This window comes from Sinocyclocheilus grahami, unplaced genomic scaffold (genome assembly GCF_001515645.1).
Source record: "Sinocyclocheilus grahami isolate Dianchi unplaced genomic scaffold, SAMN03320097.WGS_v1.1 scaffold179.1, whole genome shotgun sequence".
NCBI classification, from domain to species: Eukaryota; Metazoa; Chordata; class Actinopteri; order Cypriniformes; family Cyprinidae; genus Sinocyclocheilus; species Sinocyclocheilus grahami.
In genome coordinates, this window is record NW_015505358.1 from 1,559,688 (window position 1) to 1,583,522 (window position 23,835).

At 42.8% G+C, this 23,835-nt stretch overlaps 1 protein-coding gene across 1 annotated transcript; it reads right to left on the reverse strand.

The window, feature by feature from the left end:
• Window positions 1-1,962: 1,962 nt before the first annotated feature.
• On the reverse strand, window positions 1,963-13,660 carry hao1 (hydroxyacid oxidase (glycolate oxidase) 1). Its single transcript, XM_016284046.1, has 8 exons — window positions 13,478-13,660; window positions 10,478-10,629; window positions 8,692-8,947; window positions 6,126-6,301; window positions 3,181-3,272; window positions 2,931-3,089; window positions 2,779-2,848; window positions 1,963-2,376 (listed from the first exon to the last, which is right to left on the reverse strand). The coding sequence occupies exons 1-8, from the start codon at window positions 13,612-13,614 to the stop codon at window positions 2,309-2,311; spliced, it is 1,110 nt and encodes a 369-aa protein (XP_016139532.1). The 5' UTR covers window positions 13,615-13,660; the 3' UTR covers window positions 1,963-2,308.
• Between the last annotated feature and the right edge of the window lie 10,175 nt (window positions 13,661-23,835).

The window sequence follows — 23,835 nt, forward strand, 5'->3', positions numbered from 1 at the left end:
ATTTTATTTCAGCTTTATTTCAATAACAAAAAAATGTACAATTTTCAGAAAGTACTAACAACACTGCACTGGAGATGTACGATGAAGTTGAGTGCATTGCATTATTATGGGATGCATTATGCCACAAACAGCATGCTTTGGTTATAATGCACATTTTTACATATATAGTAAGTCATCTAGATATTCTATTCCCACAATACTGTTGCAAAAATAGTAGTTTTGTAGTAAGCCATTCTGAGTATCTGCATGTGCATCTGGTGACATGAGAGGAGAACGTTCCTTCTCTCTCTCGATGAGCCACTTTTGTTTTCTTCACTTTGGTTTGTGTGTTTGAACAAGTGCCCTCCTCTGGTCAGACAAAAGTGCCTTGTTAAGCAAAACCTCTGCTAACTTTTATGGGTGATGCGGTCTCTGTGCTATTTGCAAACGCTCAAACAAATTAGAATAACAGCTGTGTGATGCGGGTGCATTTCGCTCAGATTCTTCATGGCCACACAGTGTTTCAAAATGATATCCTTCAATGCAACTCTATTTCTGCGACCTGGAAGCGAGGTTATATTGAGATAACTGGTGGCCTGCTGCGTCAGCACTAGTGATATGACGGCTTAAGATCAACAGGGGTGATTCTTTTCTATACCCACTGTAAATATAATTGCATTGGAAAGCAAAGAAGGAGTGGCATCATCTGCATGCATATGCAATTGATTTTACATTTTTTATCTAATGCAAAAACATTTGGAGCCATTGTATATTTATCATCTAAGTATCTAGGTTGCACGTAAACAATGCAAAACCTCTTGAAATCTCATAAAGTGTAGGTTTTGTTTGAATTCAGCAGGAGTTCACTTCCCCTTTCTGGCCCCTGCACACAAGTAGGCGGTTTAAACAAAGTGTTAGGTGCTAATGAATAGACCCTGACAAAGTTTGTTTTCCTGTGGAGAGTCAATGCATATAATGGCTTCATTCAGGTCCTGTGGTTCAGCCATGGAAAGAGCTAGTAAAGAAATCCCATGCCTTGTGTGTGACCTTTCTGAACCTCTCACAAACCTGTTTGCCTTTCGGGCCCCGTGGAGGGAGAATGCATATTCATGAGAAGCTCGCTGCAGTGACCGTACGGCTGGGAAACCGTTCACATTACTGTAATGAAAAAGAGAAATGCAAATGACAAGTACATATGAGGAAATCTTGCGTGCAAGAAAAACAGCAGTCACATACATTATGAAGTAATCATTTACTGTTCCCTTTCAGTCGGTCACTCTCGACGTCACGTCGGAGGACCGACGAAATTGGGATCTCGCTTAGAGGGACCAATCTACTTCGAGTGTAACTAAACGAGCCAATGCACATTGGCATGCGATTATTGCATCCAGCTGCTGCTGATCACAGCGTGAGTATAAGTAGGCAGCAGGTGCAGCACATATTCAGCTTTTCACCGCGCCGAGGAGCAGCCCGCAGGGGAGCCGCCCCGCGGGCCGCCGCCCCCGCCAGACCTGGTGGTAAGCGAAGGTGCAAGAGCGAAGACCCAGAGATGGAGGGAGTTGCTCTTCGGGAGATGGTGAACGCACCACTCCCTCCCCCGGAGGAGGGCCGGGGGGAGAATCTTTTGTTTAGATTTTTTCTGCCACCGGCCAGTGGTACCCAAATTCTCGACAAAAGAGCAATTTCTCCCTTCTCTGGGTCCCCTGAGGGGACGGGGGGCTGTGGACGGTCCAGAGCCGTATCACACTCACCCTCCTCTCTCGCCAGCGAGCAGCAGTGGGCGGATCGGAAGGACGAACTATATATATATATGTATATATAACATTTAAAGTAGCATATTTAAATATGCAGTTTTTTTTTTGTTTGTTTGTTTTTTTTATAAAACATATTTATGGTTTTTTCAGTATTTTATTTCATTTCAAGTGACAAAAATGTTTTTTTTTTTTTTTTTAGTTAAGGTTTTAGTTAACTATAATAGCCCTGGTTCATATGTAGTTGAAATATGCCTTTTAATATCCTCTTCGTTTTGTTCCCAGTGTCCGGACAGTGAAGAAAACTGGAAGAGTCACAAAACTGGTTTGGGTTACTAAACATTGCCTGCTTCCAGTAAACAGGAAGGATTACTGCTGTCAGGCTCAGTACGTCTGTACAAACCACACGCTTTTGATGCATTTATTCAAACTTTTACACGAATGACTTACACAAATGTTTTATTCATGATGCTAAATCTGTCGTGCCCAAATCCTCCGGGTTCATTTGAAATTCATTACACAAGTTGGTCCAGTCACTGACATACATGAAATCCCCCAGCATGCAACCTTTCTGCTCATTAAAACCTTGAAATGAGTTCAGATCTTCTCAAAAGGGATCTATTGACTTCCTTCAGTGAGCGACATCCTGCCAGAAGACAACATACAGAAAAACAATATCAAACACACTGGTTAATCTGCATTTATGTAACTTTTTTTAAGTAGTATTTTTAAATATTGTATATAGTATTTTATGTAGTTCAGTACTGTTTCTACTTATTATTGTAATTATTTTTTGAATTACAAATTCTGTTTTACTTTAAATCAGTTCAGATCATTTATATAATTATTTTATTTTATTCTGATCACCCATGCATATACTAATGCTCAAACCAAACTACCGGAATTTATGTAACCTTTTTATATATATTATTTTAAAATATTTTTTAATACTGTTTCTACTTTTTTTGTTGTTATGAAAAATATTTATTTTATTTTATTTATTTATTTTTGATCACACATGTACATAGTAATGCTTAAACCGAGCTACCTGTAAGTGCCAATGCAAGGTGAAGTTCCTCGCACAGTAACTGGAGAACATTACTGACTCCTTTGTCACCCTACAGACAGAAAGTTTGATGTCCGGTAAGACATTAAGAACTAACATGCATGTCCAGTAATTCAATATTTACTGTGTTTTACCTCGCAGGCGAGTGCCCACAGGACGGGTCTCCCTACAAACACAGCCTTTGCTCCCAGAGCCAGAGCCTTCAGCACATCTGTGCCCTTACGGACCCCTCCGTCCATGAAGACTTCCACCTTTCCTTCTACAGCCTCTACGATCTCAGGCAGAGCATCAATCTGCACCGACATACTCCATCACATTACTGTATGTTATTGCTTAAAGGCTTTCATTCTCAGTTATACTCTCATTTCTTCAACAGACACTTACGGTGGCGGGAACTCCATCAAGCTGTCTTGCTCCGTGGTTTGACACAAGTATTCCATCCACCCCATACTTCAGAGCTTCTTTGGCATCTTCAGCTATAATGGCAAGATTCACCATGAGCAGAACATTAATTACTGCGGTTCTTCTGAAGCAGTTTTGCCTTTTCTCATTCTACAATTTGGAGCCAAAATCTTTTGCATGGAGGAAATTATGTTACATTGCAATTATGGTGTGCAGTACTGTCTTTATCTGTATTTAAAGGACTAGTTCACCCAAGGATTAAAATTGGCTTAAAATGTGCTCACCCTCAGGCCATCCAAGATTAGGATGAGTTTGTTTCTTCATCAGATTTGGAGAAATGTAGCATTGTATCAGTGTCTCAGCAATGGATGCTCTGCAGTGAATGGGTGCCGTCAGAATGAGAGTCCAAACAGCTGATAAAAACATCACAATAATCCACACCACTCCCGTCCATCAGTTAATGTCTTGTGAAGATAAAAGCTGCGTGTTTGTAAGAAACAAATCCATCAAGAAGTTTCTAACTTCAAACTGTTGCTTCCAGCTAAAATCTGAGTCCATAATCCATAATAACACTTCCTCCCGTGAAAAAGTCCATCTCCTGTTGTCTCTCACATCAAAATCCAGCCACATATTTGTTTAGAGCTGTTTTGGCTTGTAAACGGTGCTTGATTTGTGCAGATTTCTCTCCTGATTCAGACCAGATGACTTTTCCACTGGAGGAAGAGTTATTATGGATTATGAAGCAACTGTTTGAAGTTAAAAAAGTCTTAATGCTGGATTTGTTTCAGCTTTTGTCTTCTCCAGATTGTGGATTATTGTGATGTTTTCATCAGCTGTTTGGACTCTCATTCTGACGGCACCCATTCACTGCAGAGCATCCACTGCTGAGCAAGTGATGCAATGCTACATTTCTCCAAACCTGATGAAGACACAAACTCATCTACATCTGGGATGGACTGAGGGTGAGTAAATTGTAAGCAGATTTTCAATTTTGGATGAACTATTCCTTTGTTGCAAGCATTTCTGCTACTATTGCATTTAAAAGACTTGCTCATTAAAAGAATCACAATGCCGACATTTGCACAGGAAAGCAGCTTCAGAAAATGTGAAAAATGAGCTTTACATAGTGTAATTTAATTTCTTCAAGTTTGTTCTGTTCGGAAAAATCCCTAAAATGATTAAATAGTGTTTCCCTTTCAGCCGAGGCCAACAGGAAAGGATGCACTTTTCAAGGAAAATTATGTTCCACACATGAGCTAAAATAACTAATGGCGTTCCCCAATTACTTTTTCCCCCCTCAACATATATTTCTGAGTTTGTCAGGGAACATATTTAAATCATTTGGTCTGTGCTGAAATAAAAAGACTTTGTGTGTGTGTGTGTGTGTGTGTTCGCTCTTTTATTTACAGAATGTGCTATTTCCAGAGCCAAAGAGAAGATAAAAGTTTATCTGAAGACACAATAACAGCAGTAAAGCTTCTAGACGTTTCTGAGATAACCTCAGCGCTCACAGTATGACTGCTTTTTCCTCCCGGGAGATAAATGACACATTATCTTTAATTAGCGGCCCCTCGCTGACAGACGGGGTCGACCGGCCGCTTTGTTTTGATTAGATTATGCAAATAGGTCGTTCTGTACCAGTGACGGTGAGCATTCCACACTCTTAAAAATAAAGGTTCCAGTTAGAACCAAAAAGTTAAAACTTTTATTCTGAAGTTCTTTTTCAGAATGAACATCTGTACTGTTGCATTAAATAATCCATAAATTAATAAACTGACTTTACAAACGCAACATCAAGAATGATTTTAATCTCCATACAGCCTTTATTTTAAGGGTGCAGGCAAGAGAAGACATTACATGTCTTTATTTCATGTCTATTGAATTTCATGTCATACATGACTTTATTTCATGTCTATTGGCTTTGAGGTCAGCTAGTGTACTAGTGTAGGTCTTCACATTTTAAATATATAATGTTTACATGACATGCATTTATCTGGCCCCTTTTTACAGACAGAACAAATTTATCCTTCAATGGCCAAGAAGCTATCCCACAGTCCTGTGCGTGCAGTTTGGCGGTTGGTGGAAAGAATAGAAATGGTGTCTGATGGAGTGGTTTAAATGTGTACATTTATTCATACACATCTCTTAATTCAACTTATTTTTTATTTAGCTTTATTTTATTTTATATTTTAGTTTTATTTAGTTATTTACTGAGTTTATTTAGTTATAGTTTTATTTATATTATATAATTTATATTTGTTCTTATTTTATTATATTTTATGTTTTTGTATATTTGTTTATATTTGTATTTTATTCATATTATATTTGATCATATTTACTTTATTAGTGACCGTGGGTTTTGGAAAGGAGCTATAAAATTATTATTATTATTATTATTATTATTATTATTATTAAATTGTATTACTTTGTTATATATATACTTTGTTATTTGTCTATTTTTGTCCCCCTCTTTATCTAACGTTATAAAGTGACCTTGAGTTTTGGAAAGACGCTATAAAAATAAAACTTAGTAGTAGTAGTAGTAGTAGTAGTATCTTTTATATTTTATTTAATTTTATTTAAAAATAAACATTGCCACTAAATCTTTGTTTGACTGTCTCTAAACCTCACTTTAATTTGTTTTAGATCTTTACACATGATGTCATGATGCATTGGAAGTCTGTCTGAATCCAGTTTTCTGCCTGTAAAGTCTGGACAGCTTTCAGATACAATCACAGATGATGTACGTGCAGTATTTTTTTTTATTTTTTATTTTTTCACTAAATCTTTGTTTGGTTATTCCTGTTGTTATGCCGCATTTGAATCCTGTCTGAATTCAGTTTTCTGCCTGTGAATCACCGCTTTCGGACACAAGCACACATGACATGCCAGCTCCTCCAATCACCAAACACGACAGGATGGCTCACCTGTCAAAACCCCTTTGACCACCACAGGCAGCGAGGTCATTCTCTTCAGCCAGGCGATGTCGTCCCACTTCACCGTGGCATCTATGGCCTGAGTTACGTACACCGACAGGCCGCTGTCCTCCCCGTAACCTTCTTTTGAGGAGAACGCTAAATCAGGGGTCTCGAAATTGGCCATCCTGGGGGGAAAAAAACCCAGAGTGCAAAATGGAATTAGTCCTGTGAGTGTTGTTTTTGGTCAGTGTATGAAAACTGAGCCGGGGTTTTATCCAAACACCAGAGCTCACGCTCAATGGCACCTTGTTGCCGCTGCTGCGCTTTGATTTGTGGGGCCGAGCGAAAGTCTCCGGGAGGGTTGAGATGAAGTTCATGTTGTGTCACTGCTGATGGATACTGAGGCAGTTGTGCTGAAATGTACGGTGAGGCCGTGATGCTTTTTTGGATTTCTAATTGCCATAATTCACCTCGTGGGATCCAGAGCAGGAAGGCTTTACTTTCATGAGGGCATTTTTATAGTGGGCTGCTGCTGGCGTATCTGTAGAACTGCTGATATCTGAATGTTTCCCCACATAAAAAACCATAATATAGCGAGTGTTGACGGAGCTAAAGCGGAGAGTATTAATCCCCATGAGCGGAGTGATCTACTGTACACTTCCCCGGTTCGAGAGAGAGATTTCTGTTTCCATAAATACATAAAGCTCTTCAGTGAGCGCTTTGGTTTTCAAGGGACGACAAACGTGTAAAATAATCTGTCCATGAGGGTGAGAAAACTGAGGTTTTGTTTATGAAGAAACCTCAGAAGAATTGTAAAAGGAGTTGATATGATCGAATTTTCTTTATAGTTCTTGTGAGGTTTTTTTTTTTTAAGTGCATTAAATCAAAACTATTTGTCAAAACATCTGTTTGACTAGAAAGGTGTAAATGAAGATGCTACTTTATTGTAGATATTGCAATTATTTACACCTTTATAGTAATAAAAGTAAGAATTAAAGCATCTAGAGTCTGTTAGCGCATAATGTGTTTGCTACAGTGTTGGGATGCAGTTGCCAGGGTGCTCTGAGTGGTTGCCAGGGAGTTGGTATGCAGATTCTAAGATGTGTAAAGTTGCAGATCTGACAATATAATTTCTAAATGCATGACAGGACATTGCTATGTAGTTGCTAGGTAGTTGAGTGGTTGCCAGGGTGTTGCTATGTGGTTTCTAAGCATTCTGAGTTGCTGTTAGAATGTTATGTGGTTGCTAAGGTGTTGCTATGCAGTTTCCAGGGTGCTCTGAGTGGTTGCCAGGGCTTTTATATGCAGTTGCTAAGGTGATTAAAGTTGCAGATCTGACAATACAATTTCTAAATGAATGCCAGGGCATTGTTATGCAGTTGCTAGGTAGTTAAGTGGTTGCCAGGGTGTTGCTATGTGGTTTCTAAATGTTCTGAGTTGCTGTTAGAACATTATGTGGTTGCTAAGTTCTAAGTGGTTGCCAGGGTGTTGCTATGTGGTTTCTAAGCATTCTGAGTTGCTGTTAGAACGTTATGTGGTTGCTAAGGTGTTGCTATGCAGTTTCCAGGGTGCTCTGAGGAGTTGCCAGGGCTTTGATATGCAGTTGCTAAGGTGATTATAGTTGCAGATCTGACTATATAATTTCTAAATGCATGCCAGGGCATTGTTATGCAGTTGCTAGGGAGTTTTAAGCAGTTGTCAGGGTGTTGCTATGTGGTTTCTAAACATTCTGAGTCGCCGTTAGAACGTTTTGTGGTTGCTTAGGTGTTTCTATGCAGTTGCCAGGGTGCTCTGAGTGGTCGCCAGAGCTTTGAAGTAAAAGTTGTAGATCTGAGTGACAATATAATTTTTAAATGCATGACAGGGCATTGCTTTGCAGTTGCCAGGGAGTTCTAAATGGCTGCTAGGGTGTTAATATTTGGTTTCCAAGCATTGTGGGTCACTGGATTATGTGGTTGCAAAGGAGTCGCTTTGGGAATAAATTGTAGCAATGTGTCCTGGCTCTAATATGATGCTGTAAAATTTGCAATGAACTCACCACTTGTTGATTGTTAAAATATACTATCATCTATACATGTTGCCACAGCATGATGCTATGCATCATGTTGCAATGCAGTTACTAGGATGTTTTCAGTGTTTGTTAGAGCATTCCTATGCAGTTGCTAAAGTGTAATGAGTGGATGATAGGGTGTTGCTATGCAGTTGATAAGCTATTCCGGGTGGTTTCCAGTGATATGCAGTTGCTATGGCGCAAAATTGGAATATGTAATTATAGATCTGACCATATAATTATGAATCGTTGGTGCAAAAGTCATAAAAAACCTCCAGAGCGGCAGAAAAGCGACAGTGTGACAACATAATAATACGTCCTGCCTGTCACATGCTGCTGCTGCTGCTGAAGTTGCACTGAAATCACCAATTGTTGATTCAGATCAGATTACTCTATGTATATTCTGATTTCAGATCAGATGAACAATTCACACTGTGTTTGTGAGTTTACAAACGCAACCAGCGATGTCTGTAAAGCATGCTGCTGGCACGCACGCACATCACGTGTGGTTGTCTCAGCGTTTACCTCAAATGAGAGGGCAGCTTAAATCGGTTGCGCACGTCATCACGTCGCCTGCCAAGATAAGGTGTGTCCACTGTGACAAAGATACCCTTATACCCGGCCTTCTCAGCCCTCCTGACCAGAGACTGAGTCAGCGCTCTGTCTTTATAAATGTACAGCTGCATCCAGCGCACGGCCCCCGGTGCGGCCTCCGCTACTTCCTCTATGGTGGAGGTGGCCCATGAGCTCAGCATCATCCCCGTGTGACAGGACAGGCAGGCTGTGGACGGGAAGAGACCAGAGGACAAGTCAGAACAGCAGGGTGATTGTCATAAGGGTGGTGTGGCTTACAAGATACTGAATGGTCTTGGGTTCGAACCTTCAAACAGAGGTAATGTCACCTAAAGTGTGTGGGATCTGCTCTGAGATAATATACCCCTCACAAAGTGCAAAGCCAATACGTTTCTGCCTAAGCTCTGCATAGGTACTAGAATTTTTACTTCAATAAAACTGTGATAATTTTGTATTCACTACTACTGACAGTAGTACAGAAGTATGGAAGCCCATTTCTGCCTCAAAAGAAAAAAAAAACATGTAAAATATGTCATGAAATGTTAAAAAATATGAGATAAAAAAAGTCAAATTACGAAAAAAAAGTATAAATTAATAGATTAAAAAGTCAAAATTATGAGATGAAATATTAAGTATTAATTGTCAAAATGTTGACTAATTATCTCATAATGACTTATGTCATAATTTTGACTTTTTATTTGATGATGGAAGTATGTTATCATTTTGACTTTTTATCTCATAGTTGACTTAGTATGTCATAATTTCATAATAATAATTTCATATAATTTACTTTTTATCTCATTATCAATACTTAATGTCATAATTTCAACTTTTTATCTCATAATTATGAGATACATTAGTCTCAAAATATGACTTAGTATGTCAATTATGACTTATGTAATAATTTCAACTTTTTATTTAATAATTAATGGGAAAAAAATGCCGCGTGTCACGCTCGTTCAGCGGCCTCGTTTCGCTTCGACGGCTTCCAGCCTCACCCTGCTTCATTCTACAACGTTAATAAATCATTAGCTCATCCATGAACATGATTTCTGCCCGAGTCCCGTCAGATTGCATCGGCTGTGGGGATGAAGACAACTCCCATGATTCCACACTCAGTCACCGCGTCATCAAACTACGCCATTATCTCTTTGTTTATTTTGAATATGCGCCCTCTAGCGGTGAAAATTACATATTGCATACAGTATAACTAAGCATAACCTAATATTATACTTTTATCTCAGTTTTATCTCTTTTATCTCATAATTATGACTTAGTGTGTCATAATTTCAACCTCTTATCTCATATTTATGACTTTGTGGTTAATAACTTTGGCTTTTTATGTATTAATTTCAACCATTATCTAATTTTTTAATGACTTTTTATTTCATTTTTATTTATTTTATTTCATAATAATGACTTATTACATCACAATTATGACATGTCATGATTTCTATTGTTATCTCATAATTGAATTAGTATGAGTAATTATGACTATGTATTTTTTTTTCTTATGTGTCAAAAATGGACTTCCATATTACGGCCACACTGAAACTATAGAATATTAGCTCATACTATGGTAACCATGATCAATTTTTGTAAGGGTAATTTGAGTGTGATTGGGAGCAGGATATACTGTAGAATGTCGGAAAGACTAATGGTGCCACCATGTGGTCAGCTATAGTAATTGCAGTCACTGTGAAGCTTGTAGCTCCAGGGTAAGTTGATGGTGTCTGACCTCTCGCAGTGGCCGTCTCGCCGTCGGGGTGCGCCATTCGCTGCATAGCAGTAGCTGCCACACAGATGGGCATACTGACTCTCTGGCCCAGAACTGTGGTGGACATGTCCACTGTGGACACGTCTCTGAGCACACGAGGGTAAATGCACCACCTGCAGGTCACAGCAGAGTCACAATTCATATTTCAGAAATAACAACTTCATATAATAAATAAATATAGATACAACCGGGGCTAGTTGTCAGTTTTTATTTTAATTTTTTGTTGTTAAAGAGAATGGGTGGGTTTATTTATGAATTGATTATAGTCTTTTTTTAGACACAAACCTTAAAGTCTTGACTAAAAGAGACCTTAACTACAGTGGGGCATGTTGTCCCATTATAGTGGGTATGAAAACCTGTTGATACATGAAACACAGTCTAAAGTTTAATGTTATATCTCTTAAAAACTTCTAAAAAATCCTAAAAAAATTAAATGATGGATATTTTGATAGTCTTGGCTCATTCATTTTGCAAAGTTTGGTTTCTATACTAAAAAAAAAATCTGCACTTGTATTAAAGGTGGTTTAAAGCATTTTCAGCTAAATATATTCAATAAAATAATTAAGAAACAATTGCAGCAAGCTACTTTTTGTGGAAACCGTGTTTCTAAATAGATTAAATGTTTCCGTTTGTTTTTTCCTGCATGAGTTGTGTAGGCGTATGACTTCAGCCCTGACGGTCACTCAATTTTGTGTTAATATTTGTGTTCATTTCGTGACTCATCGGATCTGACCGCAGTTCACTTAACTTTCACAACGCGTGTCTGTAACCTGGAAGGACGTCTTGTTTGCACATTTTATAAATATACATATATGACTAATATATATGTATGACTAATACAGTGGCAATATTCATCTGGACAGTGCCTCTGCTGACACTGCTGTAAGGCCGTGTTTAGGTCTCTAGGGTCCGTCTGCCCACCCACACGGATGCTCCAGGCCAAGGTAAATGCACATAATTATAACTGGGTGTAACTGACCCCACACAACCCAGAGAGACTGTCTAAAATTAGGTCAAAACATTTAGAAGAAGTGTAATTCCTGTCAACATTGTGATAGGCTGACTCAGTTCTGTTATTACCTGTTTGGTAAATTTGAACATTGTTTAATTTCTCTCACATATTTATTTATATATAGTTTATATATAGTGACTCTAAATAGGATTTATAAATAATTATAAATCAGGAGATCATATTTCAAGAAAAGGTGTTCTTCTCAATTTGATAAAGAAATGTCAATAAACAGCAGGTTTTCATTGTGAGTACATTTCCCCATATTGTGTGACAACATGCCCCATTGAATGTATTCATTAACAGTCAGTGTGTGTGTGTGTGTGTGTGTGTGTGTGTGTGTGTAATAACAGTAACAGTAAGTAATTTCTGCCACATATGAAAAAAAAACAATCTTTGGAAAAATCCTAATTATGAGATTAAAAATATAACATGATATATATTTTTTTAAAGTGTCATAATTTTTTACTTTTTGTCACAGTTATGACTTAGTATGTCATAATTTTGGCTTTATACATCATACAGTAGTTTCAACTTTCGTAGTAGTTTAAATAATCATAATTATGACTTAGTATGTCAATTTAAACGTTTTTGTCATAATTTTGTCTTCATGTCTTAATGTCAACTTTTGTCAAATTTTTTATCTCTTTTTCATAGTTATGACTGAGCATGCCATAATTTTAACTTTTTATCTCACAATTATGACTGCCATTATTTTGTCATAACTGTATGACTTTTGTCATAAGTTTAACTTTTTGTAATAATTGACTTTTTATGTCATAATTTTGACTTTAATGTCATTTTGATCATTTATCTCATAATTATGACTTAGTATTTCATAATTTTGACATGTTATGTCAATTTCAACCTTGATCTCATTCTTATCTCTATTATTTCATATACAGTGGGGCAAAAAAGTATTTAGCCACCAATTGTGCAAGTTCTCCCACTTAAAAAGATGAGAGAGGCCTGTAATTTTCATCATAGGTATACCTCAACTAAGAGAGACAAAATGAGAAAAAAAAATCCAGAAAAGAACTTGCACAATTGGTGGCTGACTAAATACTTTTTTTCCCCACTGTATATGACTTAGTATGTCATAATTTAGACTTTTTATGTCATAATTTCAACCACGTCCTCATTTCTATCTCTTTTATCTCATAATTATTACTTAGTATGTCATGATTTAGATCTCTATTTTTAATTCTTTTTATAAATTCGGCTTGAATTAAACCCTGCGAAATCTTGACTGTGACAACTAGCCCCAGTCTCCCCTGTAAGATTTATTTGTTGCTATCAGATAATAGTTGGTTCTTTTGCTCACGCATTTGTACTGTCATTATTTTTTTCACTTAGCAGACACTTTCTTTTCCTGATCAGCTGAGAATATGTTTGTCTTACGCCTGGACAAACATGCGCTTACGTGTTCAACGGAATCAGATCATCTGGGCTTTGAACCTTCAACTCTTGGGTTATTGGGTTACAAGGCCAGATCTTTAACTACGGTAAGACACACCACCAATTTTACATCATAGACTTCTTGATATATATATATATGTGTATATATATATATATATATATATATAATGGTTTTTGAAATAGACTTTATTTTTGCAATGCAAAAATATAATTTCTTCTTTTTTTAAATTTGATTTTGAGGTAAAATACACTAACATTTGGTATAGGATTGACAATTTTAACTCAAAAAGTGCTAGTAAATTTCACAAATAATTACAAAAAGCTGAAAATACACATTGCTTTAAATGTGAAATTTTGAAACAGAAAGACTCCATAATCTTCCATAAACTTCAAAAAATAATTTTGTACAGTGTACAACCCGACATGTTTTTGTAAAGATTCACACTTACAGTATATGCCTTTCTTCATGTCTTCTCTGTAATAAAAGCTTGTCAAAACAAATGGCGTTTATATGATGATGAACGGTCACATACCTGCCAAACGCTGCTACATTATCACGCAGCGTTTGCTGCTCGTCTGCTCCTGAGAAATAATAATCAAACACTGACTTTGGTAAAAGTCTTTGAGCTTGATGCTCATAATCACTGACACACACCAGCGAGTCTGACATGTTTCCACTGATGAGACTCAGAGCTCTTCAGCCAGCTGGATTTCACCAGGATCAGAGAGCCACTGATAAATTATTAACTTTCTCAAGTTAACTTTCTGCAGTCTTTCAACTAATGTTTATCCAGCATCGGTCCCTTTGCCCCGTCACAGCTATAGGGGCTTCTGTCATAAATATGTGAACAACCAACACAGAGCTGAGTAAAAATCAATACTGTCTGTACATAATTAAAATTACTCATTATAGAAGGAATTGGCAATTGCATATGACAGGAACAATGTGTACTTGGGTCAAAAGTGAAAAAATAAGTTACATTTTGCATAAAGAAAATTATTAATTTATAATATTATTGTGACATTATTTTCTTGAAAATAAAGCCCATTTTGACCCCAAATTCTGCATCGGGATGTTTTACTTTTGAATTTGTTTGTATTTATTGTTTGTATTAATTATTCTCAAAGGCAATTATCATGCATCCAAATGTTTGTTTGTAAAAAAAAAAGAAAAAAAAAAGAAGCAATTACTACCATGATGCAAATCTTGATGTGATTAATTTGAATAATTATTACTTTATAATATAATATAATATAATTATTATTATTGTTAATAATAAATATTTTAAATATTTTTATTAATGTATTTTATTCTATTAATTTAATTCATTAGGGTTAGGATTAAATGTTTTACAGGAAATTAATAATTGCATATGACAGTAAAAGGAACAATTATGTGCTAATTATAATTAAGTAAAAAGAGAAAAACGTCTCCAGGTTACGCATGTAACCATGGTTCCCCGAAGGGAATAAGACGCTGCGTCGAAACGCTAGGGGAATGCCTTCAGCATGACCACGCTCTGAATCCCATGTGTAATCAGTCCAATGGATGGGCGAGACATCATGGGCGGGGTGACGTAATGACCAGGAAGCTTAAAAGCACGTGCGGTGGAACCGGCATCAGCTTCTAGGAGTGAAGCAAGCACACACAGGGATGCCGGAAGTATGTCACTATGGCTCCCTGAAGGGAGGAAGACAGAAGGCCTGTAGCACGATAGGCTGTGGTGTAACAGAGGGAACCTTAGGGACATACCCCACCTGAGGGTAGAGAAATACTTTGGCCATGCCGGGCACAAAGTCAAGATAAGAAGGGGCCACTGAGAGGGCTTGTAGATCCCCAACTCTCTTTAGAGAAGTAATCGCCAGAAGGAAGGCAGTCTTAATTGTCAGAAGGCAATCAGATATCTCCTCAATGGGCTCGAAGGGAGCCTTACAGAGAGCCTCTAACACCACAGCCAAATCCCACTGAGGGACACGGGATCGTACTGGGGGCCTCAGCCTCAGGGCACCGTGGAGGAAACGTGTAACTAGGACGTGTTTTTCCACTGACTGGCCACCAAGAGGGACATGGTAGGCCGCAATGGCCGCCACGTAGACCTTTAGGGTGGAGTGGGTCAACTCTGCAGAGAAACGGGCCTGCAGGAACTCCAGAACTGTACCAACCAGGCAGTTGACTGGGTCGAGCTGGCGGTCTCCGCACCATGAAGTGAAAAGCTTCCACTTCATGGCATACAGTTTCCTCGTAGAGGGAGCTCTGGATTGGAGGATGGTCTCAACAACCTCGGTTGAGAGACCGGAAGCTATGAGCTGTGCCCCCTCAGGGGCCACACCCACAACTTCCACAACTTCCACAGCTCTGGGCGAGGGTGAAATATCGTGCCACCCGCCTGTGAGAGGAGATCCCTCCTGACGGGAATCTCCCATGGAGAGCTGTCAAGGAGAGAAATCAGGTCCAAGAACCATACTCGGCCCGGCCAGAATGGGGTTACTAGCAACAGATGGACCCCGTCCCGGCGCACTCTCTCCAGAACTCCCGGGAGCAGAGCGATCGGGGGAAAAGCATACAGATGAAGCCTCGGCCAAGTCTGTACCATGGCATCCAGTCCCAGAGGAGCTGGTTGAGTCAGAGAGAACCAGAGGGGACATTGCGATGTCTCCTGAGTCACAAAGAGGTCTACTTGAGCCTGGCCAAAAACTCTCCATATCTGCTTCACCACCTCGGGGTGAATCATCCATTCCCCGAACCTCGGCCCCTGCCTCGACAGGATGTCTGCTCCCATATTGAGATACCCAGAAATATGCACTGCTCTCAGCGAGAGGAGTTTGCCCTGGGACCACACAAGGATCTGGTGTGCCAGCTTCTACAAGGGGCACGAACGCAGACCTCCCTGATGGTTGATATAAGAGACCACTGCTGTGTTGTCGGTGCGCACCAACATATGGCGATCTCTTAGGTCTGGGAGAAAGTGTTTCAGTGCTAAAAACACGGCCAGCATCTCCAGGCAGTTGATGTGCCACGTCAGATGGCGACCACTCCACAGACCGTGGGCAGGGTGGCCACTCATGACCGCTCCCCAACCGGTGAGGGACGCGTCCATCGCTAGTGTTACACGGCGACAAGGAGCTCCCAGCACCGGGCCCTGAGCCAAGAACCAAGGTTTCTTCCACATGTCTAAGGCACGAATGCATCGCCGCGTGACCTTGATCATGCAAAGCGTCAACTCAATGAGACAAACGTGCCTGCATCGTGGTCGAATCCCACACCACGCCCAGATAAATGGCGCTCTGTAATGGAGAAATGGAGAGTTTCTTGGCGTTCAGTCTCAACCCCAACTTTATCATGTGAGTGAGAACGACATCTCAATGTCGACCCGCCATATGCTCTGATAGAGTTAAAATCAACCAATCGTCAATATAATTCAGTATGCGGATGCCCTGGAGTTGCAGAGGAGCCAGGGCAGCATCCACACACTTCGTAAAAGTGCGGGGTGAGAGTGCAAGTCTGAAGGGAAGAACTCGATATTGGTATGCTTCGCCCCCAAAAGCAAACCTCAGGAACTTCCTGTGTTGGGGAAGGATGGAGACATGGAAGAACCAGGGCAGCACTTCGTAAAAGTGCGGGGTGAGAGTGCAAGTCTGAAGGGAAGAACTCGATATTGGTATGCTTCGCCCCCTCGCCCCCACCTCAGGAACTTCCTGTGTTGGGGAAGGATGGAGACATGGAAGAATGCGTCTTTTAGATCTATCGTGACAGACCAGTCCTCGGACCTGATCTGAGACACGACCTGTTTGATAGTGAGCATCTTGAACTTCAGTCACATGACTGAGCGGTTTAACTGACACAGATCTAAAATGGGACGCAATCCTAAATCCTTCTTCAGAACTATGAAGTACCGGCTGTAAAACCCGGACTCTCTCTCGTGAGGAGGGACCACCTTCTTGTTCCATTACCAGAGCCTGCTCGGGGTCGACCAGAATAGGAATGACCCCCCTGAAACACGGCGGTGGAGAGCCAAACTGAATACGATAGGACCCACAATGTAGGACCCACTGAGACACATTTGGCAGTAGTTTCCACGCTGCTAAATAGTCCACTAAGGGAATCAGTCTCTCAAGACTGATCTCTGGTGTAATTGGAGCTGCTATATCGGTGCCCTGAAGCGGCACACCGGCAGGAGACGGCCGATTTAGCAGCTCTAGAGACCTCCGAAGAGGTGGCGAGCTTCTCAGCTCTGCTACGTTTCCGGGCAGAAGGGACTGAGAGCAGCGCTCGCTGGAGACCCCGCCCAGCAGCCCCCAGAGTAAGAGAGCGGCGAGGGAGGAACCGCTGCTTGTTTACGGGCCTCCTGGTACCTGTCGACGACCGAGTTAATGGTGTCGCCGAACAGGTCAGAAGGCGCAAGCGGGGCGTCCATTAGGCAGACCCTGTCTTTCTCTCTCATGTCAGACAGGGTCAGCCACAAATGCCTCTCCGCTGCCACAAGTGCTGCCATGGACCGCCCGATGGCGCGGAGGGAGAGATCAGCGGTTCGCCTTAACTCTGAAATGTCGTCAGATTTAACCTCCTTACGCTCATCTAACTCCTTCAGCAGGTCGGCTTGGTATGCCTGTAACACTACCATAGTGTGCAGACACGCACCAGCCTGACCTGCTGCCGCATACCCCTTGCCCACCAGCGCTGATGTTGTTCGCAGCGGCTTGGAGGGCAATGCTGGAGACTTTGCCATGCCGCACCGGGGGACAGATAGCCCGCGCTCGTTCAACCCCGCCACATTGCTGTAATAGTCAGAGGCGGGAATGAAGAGGCGGACCGAGAAGGGCCTGGCCCACGATCTCGATACCTCAGCGTGGAGATCGGGGAAAAACGATATTCTCCGGCGTGGAGGTGGTGACCTGGCCCGCAGAAAGCATTCATCCAACTTGCTTCTCTGCGGTTCAGCCTGTTTTTCAGCGGGCCAGTCGATGTTTAACTTGGCCACTGCATGAGTGACCACCTCCAAGAGCTCCTCATACTGGGGCAATTGAGGGGGCAAATCCTCCTCGACGCCCACCACGTCAACCACCTCAGAGGAAGACAGGTGGAGTGTCGAGCCCTCTCCCTGTCTGCTCCCATATTGAGATACCCAGAAATATGCACTGCTCTCAGCGAGAGGAGTTTGCCCTGGGACCACACAAGGATCTGGTGTGCCAGCTTCTACAAGGGGCACGAACGCAGACCTCCCTGATGGTTGATATAAGAGACCACTGCTGTGTTGTCGGTGCGCACCAACATATGGCGATCTCTTAGGTCTGGGAGAAAGTGTTTCAGTGCTAAAAACACGGCCAGCATCTCCAGGCAGTTGATGTGCCACGTCAGATGGCGACCACTCCACAGACCGTGGGCAGGGTGGCCACTCATGACCGCTCCCCAACCGGTGAGGGACGCGTCCATCGCTAGTGTTACACGGCGACAAGGAGCTCCCAGCACCGGGCCCTGAGCCAAGAACCAAGGTTTCTTCCACATGTCTAAGGCACGAATGCATCGCCGCGTGACCTTGATCATGCAAAGCGGGTTTCCCCTCTGGGAGAACCCCTTGGTCTTGAGCCACCACTGTAGGGGTCTCATGTACAGCAGGCCAAGAGGTATCACGTTGGACGCAGCTGCCATCAGACCCAGCAGTCTCTGAAACTGCTTGACAGTGAGTGACAGGCCTTCTTTCACTCTCTTGACTGCCGTGAGGATCAACTCAATCCGAACAGGAGACAAACGTGCCTGCATCGTGGTCGAATCCCACACCACGCCCAGATAAATGGCGCTCTGTAATGGAGAGAGCACACTTTTCTTGGCGTTCAGTCTCAACCCCAACTTTATCATGTGAGTGAGAACGACATCTCAATGTCGACCCGCCATATGCTCTGATAGAGTTAAAATCAACCAATCGTCAATATAATTCAGTATGCGGATGCCCTGGAGTTGCAGAGGAGCCAGGGCAGCATCCACACACTTCGTAAAAGTGCGGGGTGAGAGTGCAAGTCTGAAGGGAAGAACTCGATATTGGTATGCTTCGCCCCCAAAAGCAAACCTCAGGAACTTCCTGTGTTGGGGAAGGATGGAGACATGGAAGAATGCGTCTTTTAGATCTATCGTGACAGACCAGTCCTCGGACCTGATCTGAGACACGACCTGTTTGATAGTGAGCATCTTGAACTTCAGTCACATGACTGAGCGGTTTAACTGACACAGATCTAAAATGGGACGCAATCCTAAATCCTTCTTCAGAACTATGAAGTACCGGCTGTAAAACCCGGACTCTCTCTCGTGAGGAGGGACCACCTTCTTGTTCCATTACCAGAGCCTGCTCGGGGTCGACCAGAATAGGAATGACCCCCCTGAAACACGGCGGTGGAGAGCCAAACTGAATACGATAGGACCCACAATGTAGGACCCACTGAGACACATTTGGCAGTAGTTTCCACGCTGCTAAATAGTCCACTAAGGGAATCAGTCTCTCAAGACTGATCTCTGGTGTAATTGGAGCTGCTATATCGGTGCCCTGAAGCGGCACACCGGCAGGAGACGGCCGATTTAGCAGCTCTAGAGACCTCCGAAGAGGTGGCGAGCTTCTCAGCTCTGCTACGTTTCCGGGCAGAAGGGACTGAGAGCAGCGCTCGCTGGAGACCCCGCCCAGCAGCCCCCAGAGTAAGAGAGCGGCGAGGGAGGAACCGCTGCTTGTTTACGGGCCTCCTGGTACCTGTCGACGACCGAGTTAATGGTGTCGCCGAACAGGTCAGAAGGCGCAAGCGGGGCGTCCATTAGGCAGACCCTGTCTTTCTCTCTCATGTCAGACAGGGTCAGCCACAAATGCCTCTCCGCTGCCACAAGTGCTGCCATGGACCGCCCGATGGCGCGGAGGGAGAGATCAGCGGTTCGCCTTAACTCTGAAATGTCGTCAGATTTAACCTCCTTACGCTCATCTAACTCCTTCAGCAGGTCGGCTTGGTATGCCTGTAACACTACCATAGTGTGCAGACACGCACCAGCCTGACCTGCTGCCGCATACCCCTTGCCCACCAGCGCTGATGTTGTTCGCAGCGGCTTGGAGGGCAATGCTGGAGACTTTGCCATGCCGCACCGGGGGACAGATAGCCCGCGCTCGTTCAACCCCGCCACATTGCTGTAATAGTCAGAGGCGGGAATGAAGAGGCGGACCGAGAAGGGCCTGGCCCACGATCTCGATACCTCAGCGTGGAGATCGGGGAAAAACGATATTCTCCGGCGTGGAGGTGGTGACCTGGCCCGCAGAAAGCATTCATCCAACTTGCTTCTCTGCGGTTCAGCCTGTTTTTCAGCGGGCCAGTCGATGTTTAACTTGGCCACTGCATGAGTGACCACCTCCAAGAGCTCCTCATACTGGGGCAATTGAGGGGGCAAATCCTCCTCGACGCCCACCACGTCAACCACCTCAGAGGAAGACAGGTGGAGTGTCGAGCCCTCTCCCCGGGGGTAGAATTAGTTTAGAATTAGATAGAGAGCGCCGGATCTGGCGGGTGAGGAAGAAGATAGGGACTCGCCCGTCTCCAATCCGTCCTCCAGATCCACCTGCGAACCCCACGAGTGCAGCTGGCACTCCACCTCGGCGGAAGCAGGGCCAGCACCGTGAGGACCGCTGGTGAAGGCTCCCTCCTCGAAGAGAGCCTTCCGGGAGCGAAGCGTACATAGTGGCATGCATTCGAAATGCGGGCAGTCGGCTCCCTCGAGAGCTGACTCCGCATGCTTCACTCCCAAGCAGACCACGCACAGACTGTGTGTATCCCCGCTCGTGATGTAGCGAAGGCAGGGAGGCATACACAATCTGTAACGCGATCTGCTATCGCCCTTCTGTTTTGTCTTAGCCTTGGCTTTAAACATAGTGGAGCTTATAGGGACAAACAACACCAAATAAGACTCACAACGAACAGTATGACTGACACACACAGAGAGCACTTGCTGAATGACAGAAAGCTGACGCCGGTTCCACTGCACGTGCTTTTAAGCTTCCTGGTCGTTACGTCACGTCCGTACGTACACATGCATACACACACACACACACACACACACACACACACACACACAAATATATATATATATATATATATATATATATATCAGTCTCTCAAGACTGATCTCTGGTGTAATTGGAGCTGCTATATCGGTGCCCTGAAGCGGCACACCGGCAGGAGACGGCCGATTTAGCAGCTCTAGAGACCTCCGAAGAGGTGGCGAGCTTCTCAGCTCTGCTACGTTTCCGGGCAGAAGGGACTGAGAGCAGCGCTCGCTGGAGACCCCGCCCAGCAGCCCCCAGAGTAAGAGAGCGGCGAGGGAGGAACCGCTGCTTGTTTACGGGCCTCCTGGTACCTGTCGACGACCGAGTTAATGGTGTCGCCGAACAGGTCAGAAGGCGCAAGCGGGGCGTCCATTAGGCAGACCCTGTCTTTCTCTCTCATGTCAGACAGGGTCAGCCACAAATGCCTCTCCGCTGCCACAAGTGCTGCCATGGACCGCCCGATGGCGCGGAGGGAGAGATCAGCGGTTCGCCTTAACTCTGAAATGTCATCAGATTTAACCTCCTTACGCTCATCTAACTCCTTCAGCAGGTCGGCTTGGTATGCCTGTAACACTACCATAGTGTGCAGACACGCACCAGCCTGACCTGCTGCCGCATACCCCTTGCCCACCAGCGCTGATGTTGTTCGCAGCGGCTTGGAGGGCAATGCTGGAGACTTTGCCATGCCGCACCGGGGGACAGATAGCCCGCGCTCGTTCAACCCCGCCACATTGCTGTAATAGTCAGAGGCGGGAATGAAGAGGCGGACCGAGAAGGGCCTGGCCCACGATCTCGATACCTCAGCGTGGAGATCGGGGAAAAACGATATTCTCCGGCGTGGAGGTGGTGACCTGGCCCGCAGAAAGCATTCATCCAACTTGCTTCTCTGCGGTTCAGCCTGTTTTTCAGCGGGCCAGTCGATGTTTAACTTGGCCACTGCATGAGTGACCACCTCCAAGAGCTCCTCATACTGGGGCAATTGAGGGGGCAAATCCTCCTCGACGCCCACCACGTCAACCACCTCAGAGGAAGACAGGTGGAGTGTCGAGCCCTCTCCCCGGGGGTAGAATTAGTTTAGAATTAGATAGAGAGCGCCGGATCTGGCGGGTGAGGAAGAAGATAGGGACTCGCCCGTCTCCAATCCGTCCTCCAGATCCACCTGCGAACCCCACGAGTGCAGCTGGCACTCCACCTCGGCGGAAGCAGGGCCAGCACCGTGAGGACCGCTGGTGAAGGCTCCCTCCTCGAAGAGAGCCTTCCGGGAGCGAAGCGTACATAGTGGCATGCATTCGAAATGCGGGCAGTCGGCTCCCTCGAGAGCTGACTCCGCATGCTTCACTCCCAAGCAGACCACGCACAGACTGTGTGTATCCCCGCTCGTGATGTAGCGAAGGCAGGGAGGCATACACAATCTGTAACGCGATCTGCTATCGCCCTTCTGTTTTGTCTTAGCCTTGGCTTTAAACATAGTGGAGCTTATAGGGACAAACAACACCAAATAAGACTCACAACGAACAGTATGACTGACACACACAGAGAGCACTTGCTGAATGACAGAAAGCTGACGCCGGTTCCACTGCACGTGCTTTTAAGCTTCCTGGTCGTTACGTCACGTCCGTACGTACACATGCATACACACACACACACACACACACACACACACACACACACAAATATATATATATATATATATATATATATATCATTATTATTATCATCACTTATATTATTTTATATATAGATATTTTATTGTATTCATGTATTCATTTCTATTAATTTAAATAATTTAACGTAATTTTGTAAGTTTTTAGTCGTTTTTACGTTTTGCTTAATTGTCATCAAATAATGTAATATAATGTCTTAAAGGTCCTAAATAATTAAGCTTAATTTTTTTAAGTTTTTTAATACTTTTTTTTGGTGTAATTGTCATCAGATAATATACCAGTGTCTTGAAGGTCCGAAATTAGGCTTCATTCAGTTGACAAAATCAAATTTCTTGGAGTGGAATATGTTGCAGACATACTTGTTTTCATACTTGAAACCAGACAGGTTTCGTGAGATTCTCCCTTCTGTGAGTGTAAACCGTGGCAGTATTTTCTCCTCCAGCACAAACTTCAGCATGTGTAGGATGTTGAGATGTGCGTCTCCTCTCAGCCTCCTCTGCAGCTTTACGTAACAGCTTTGCAGTGCTTCACAACAGCTGCTCACACACCTCGACTTCACGTCACACCACACAGACCAGAACATCAGTTAACAAACTTTCAAATGCTCATTCCTTCAAAACCTTTATTAAAATGAATCTTGTCCCAGTTAACCAATTCCTATGAATACCAAGTCATGAAAACATGAGACACAACTGAAACGGCTCTCATATTCCAGCTCTGCTAATTCTGGATGTTCATCAACCAACTTCATGCTTTGCATTTAAACACTGTTGAAGGAGGAACAGGTTTGATGTTGTTGTTGTTGTTTTGCTTTTGTTTGTTTTTTTCTTCTTCCACTCTTACAACATACATTTAAAATACAATGTTGGTCGTACATCTTATATTTGTATTTGTCTATAAAAACCTAATTTGAATCAAGCATTTAAGCAGATCTAAAGGTTTTGAGATTTTTTACACAATAATATTTCATGTCTATTCATTCATTCACTTACACAGAATAAGTGTAATAATGTATGGTGTTATTTAGTATCATTGAGATATTATTATAGTTTTTTGTAATATTTTGAATTTTTCACATTAATTTTAAAGTTTTAGTAATTTTATTGTGTTTTTGTCATTTTTTATTAGCTTTTTTAGATGTCTATATAGTTTGAATTATATATA

Coding starts and splice junctions, on each gene's coding strand:
- hao1 (XM_016284046.1), bottom strand. CDS start 13,614: ATGTCAGACTCGCTGGTGTGTGTCAGTGATTATGAGCATCAAGCTCAA. Junction 3,090..3,180: donor TTGATGGAGTTCCCGCCACC/GTAAGTGTCTGT, acceptor ATGTCGGTGCAG/ATTGATGCTCTGCCTGAGAT. Junction 2,377..2,778: donor CCTTGCATTGGCACTTACAG/GTAGCTCGGTTT, acceptor GTCTTCTGGCAG/GATGTCGCTCACTGAAGGAA.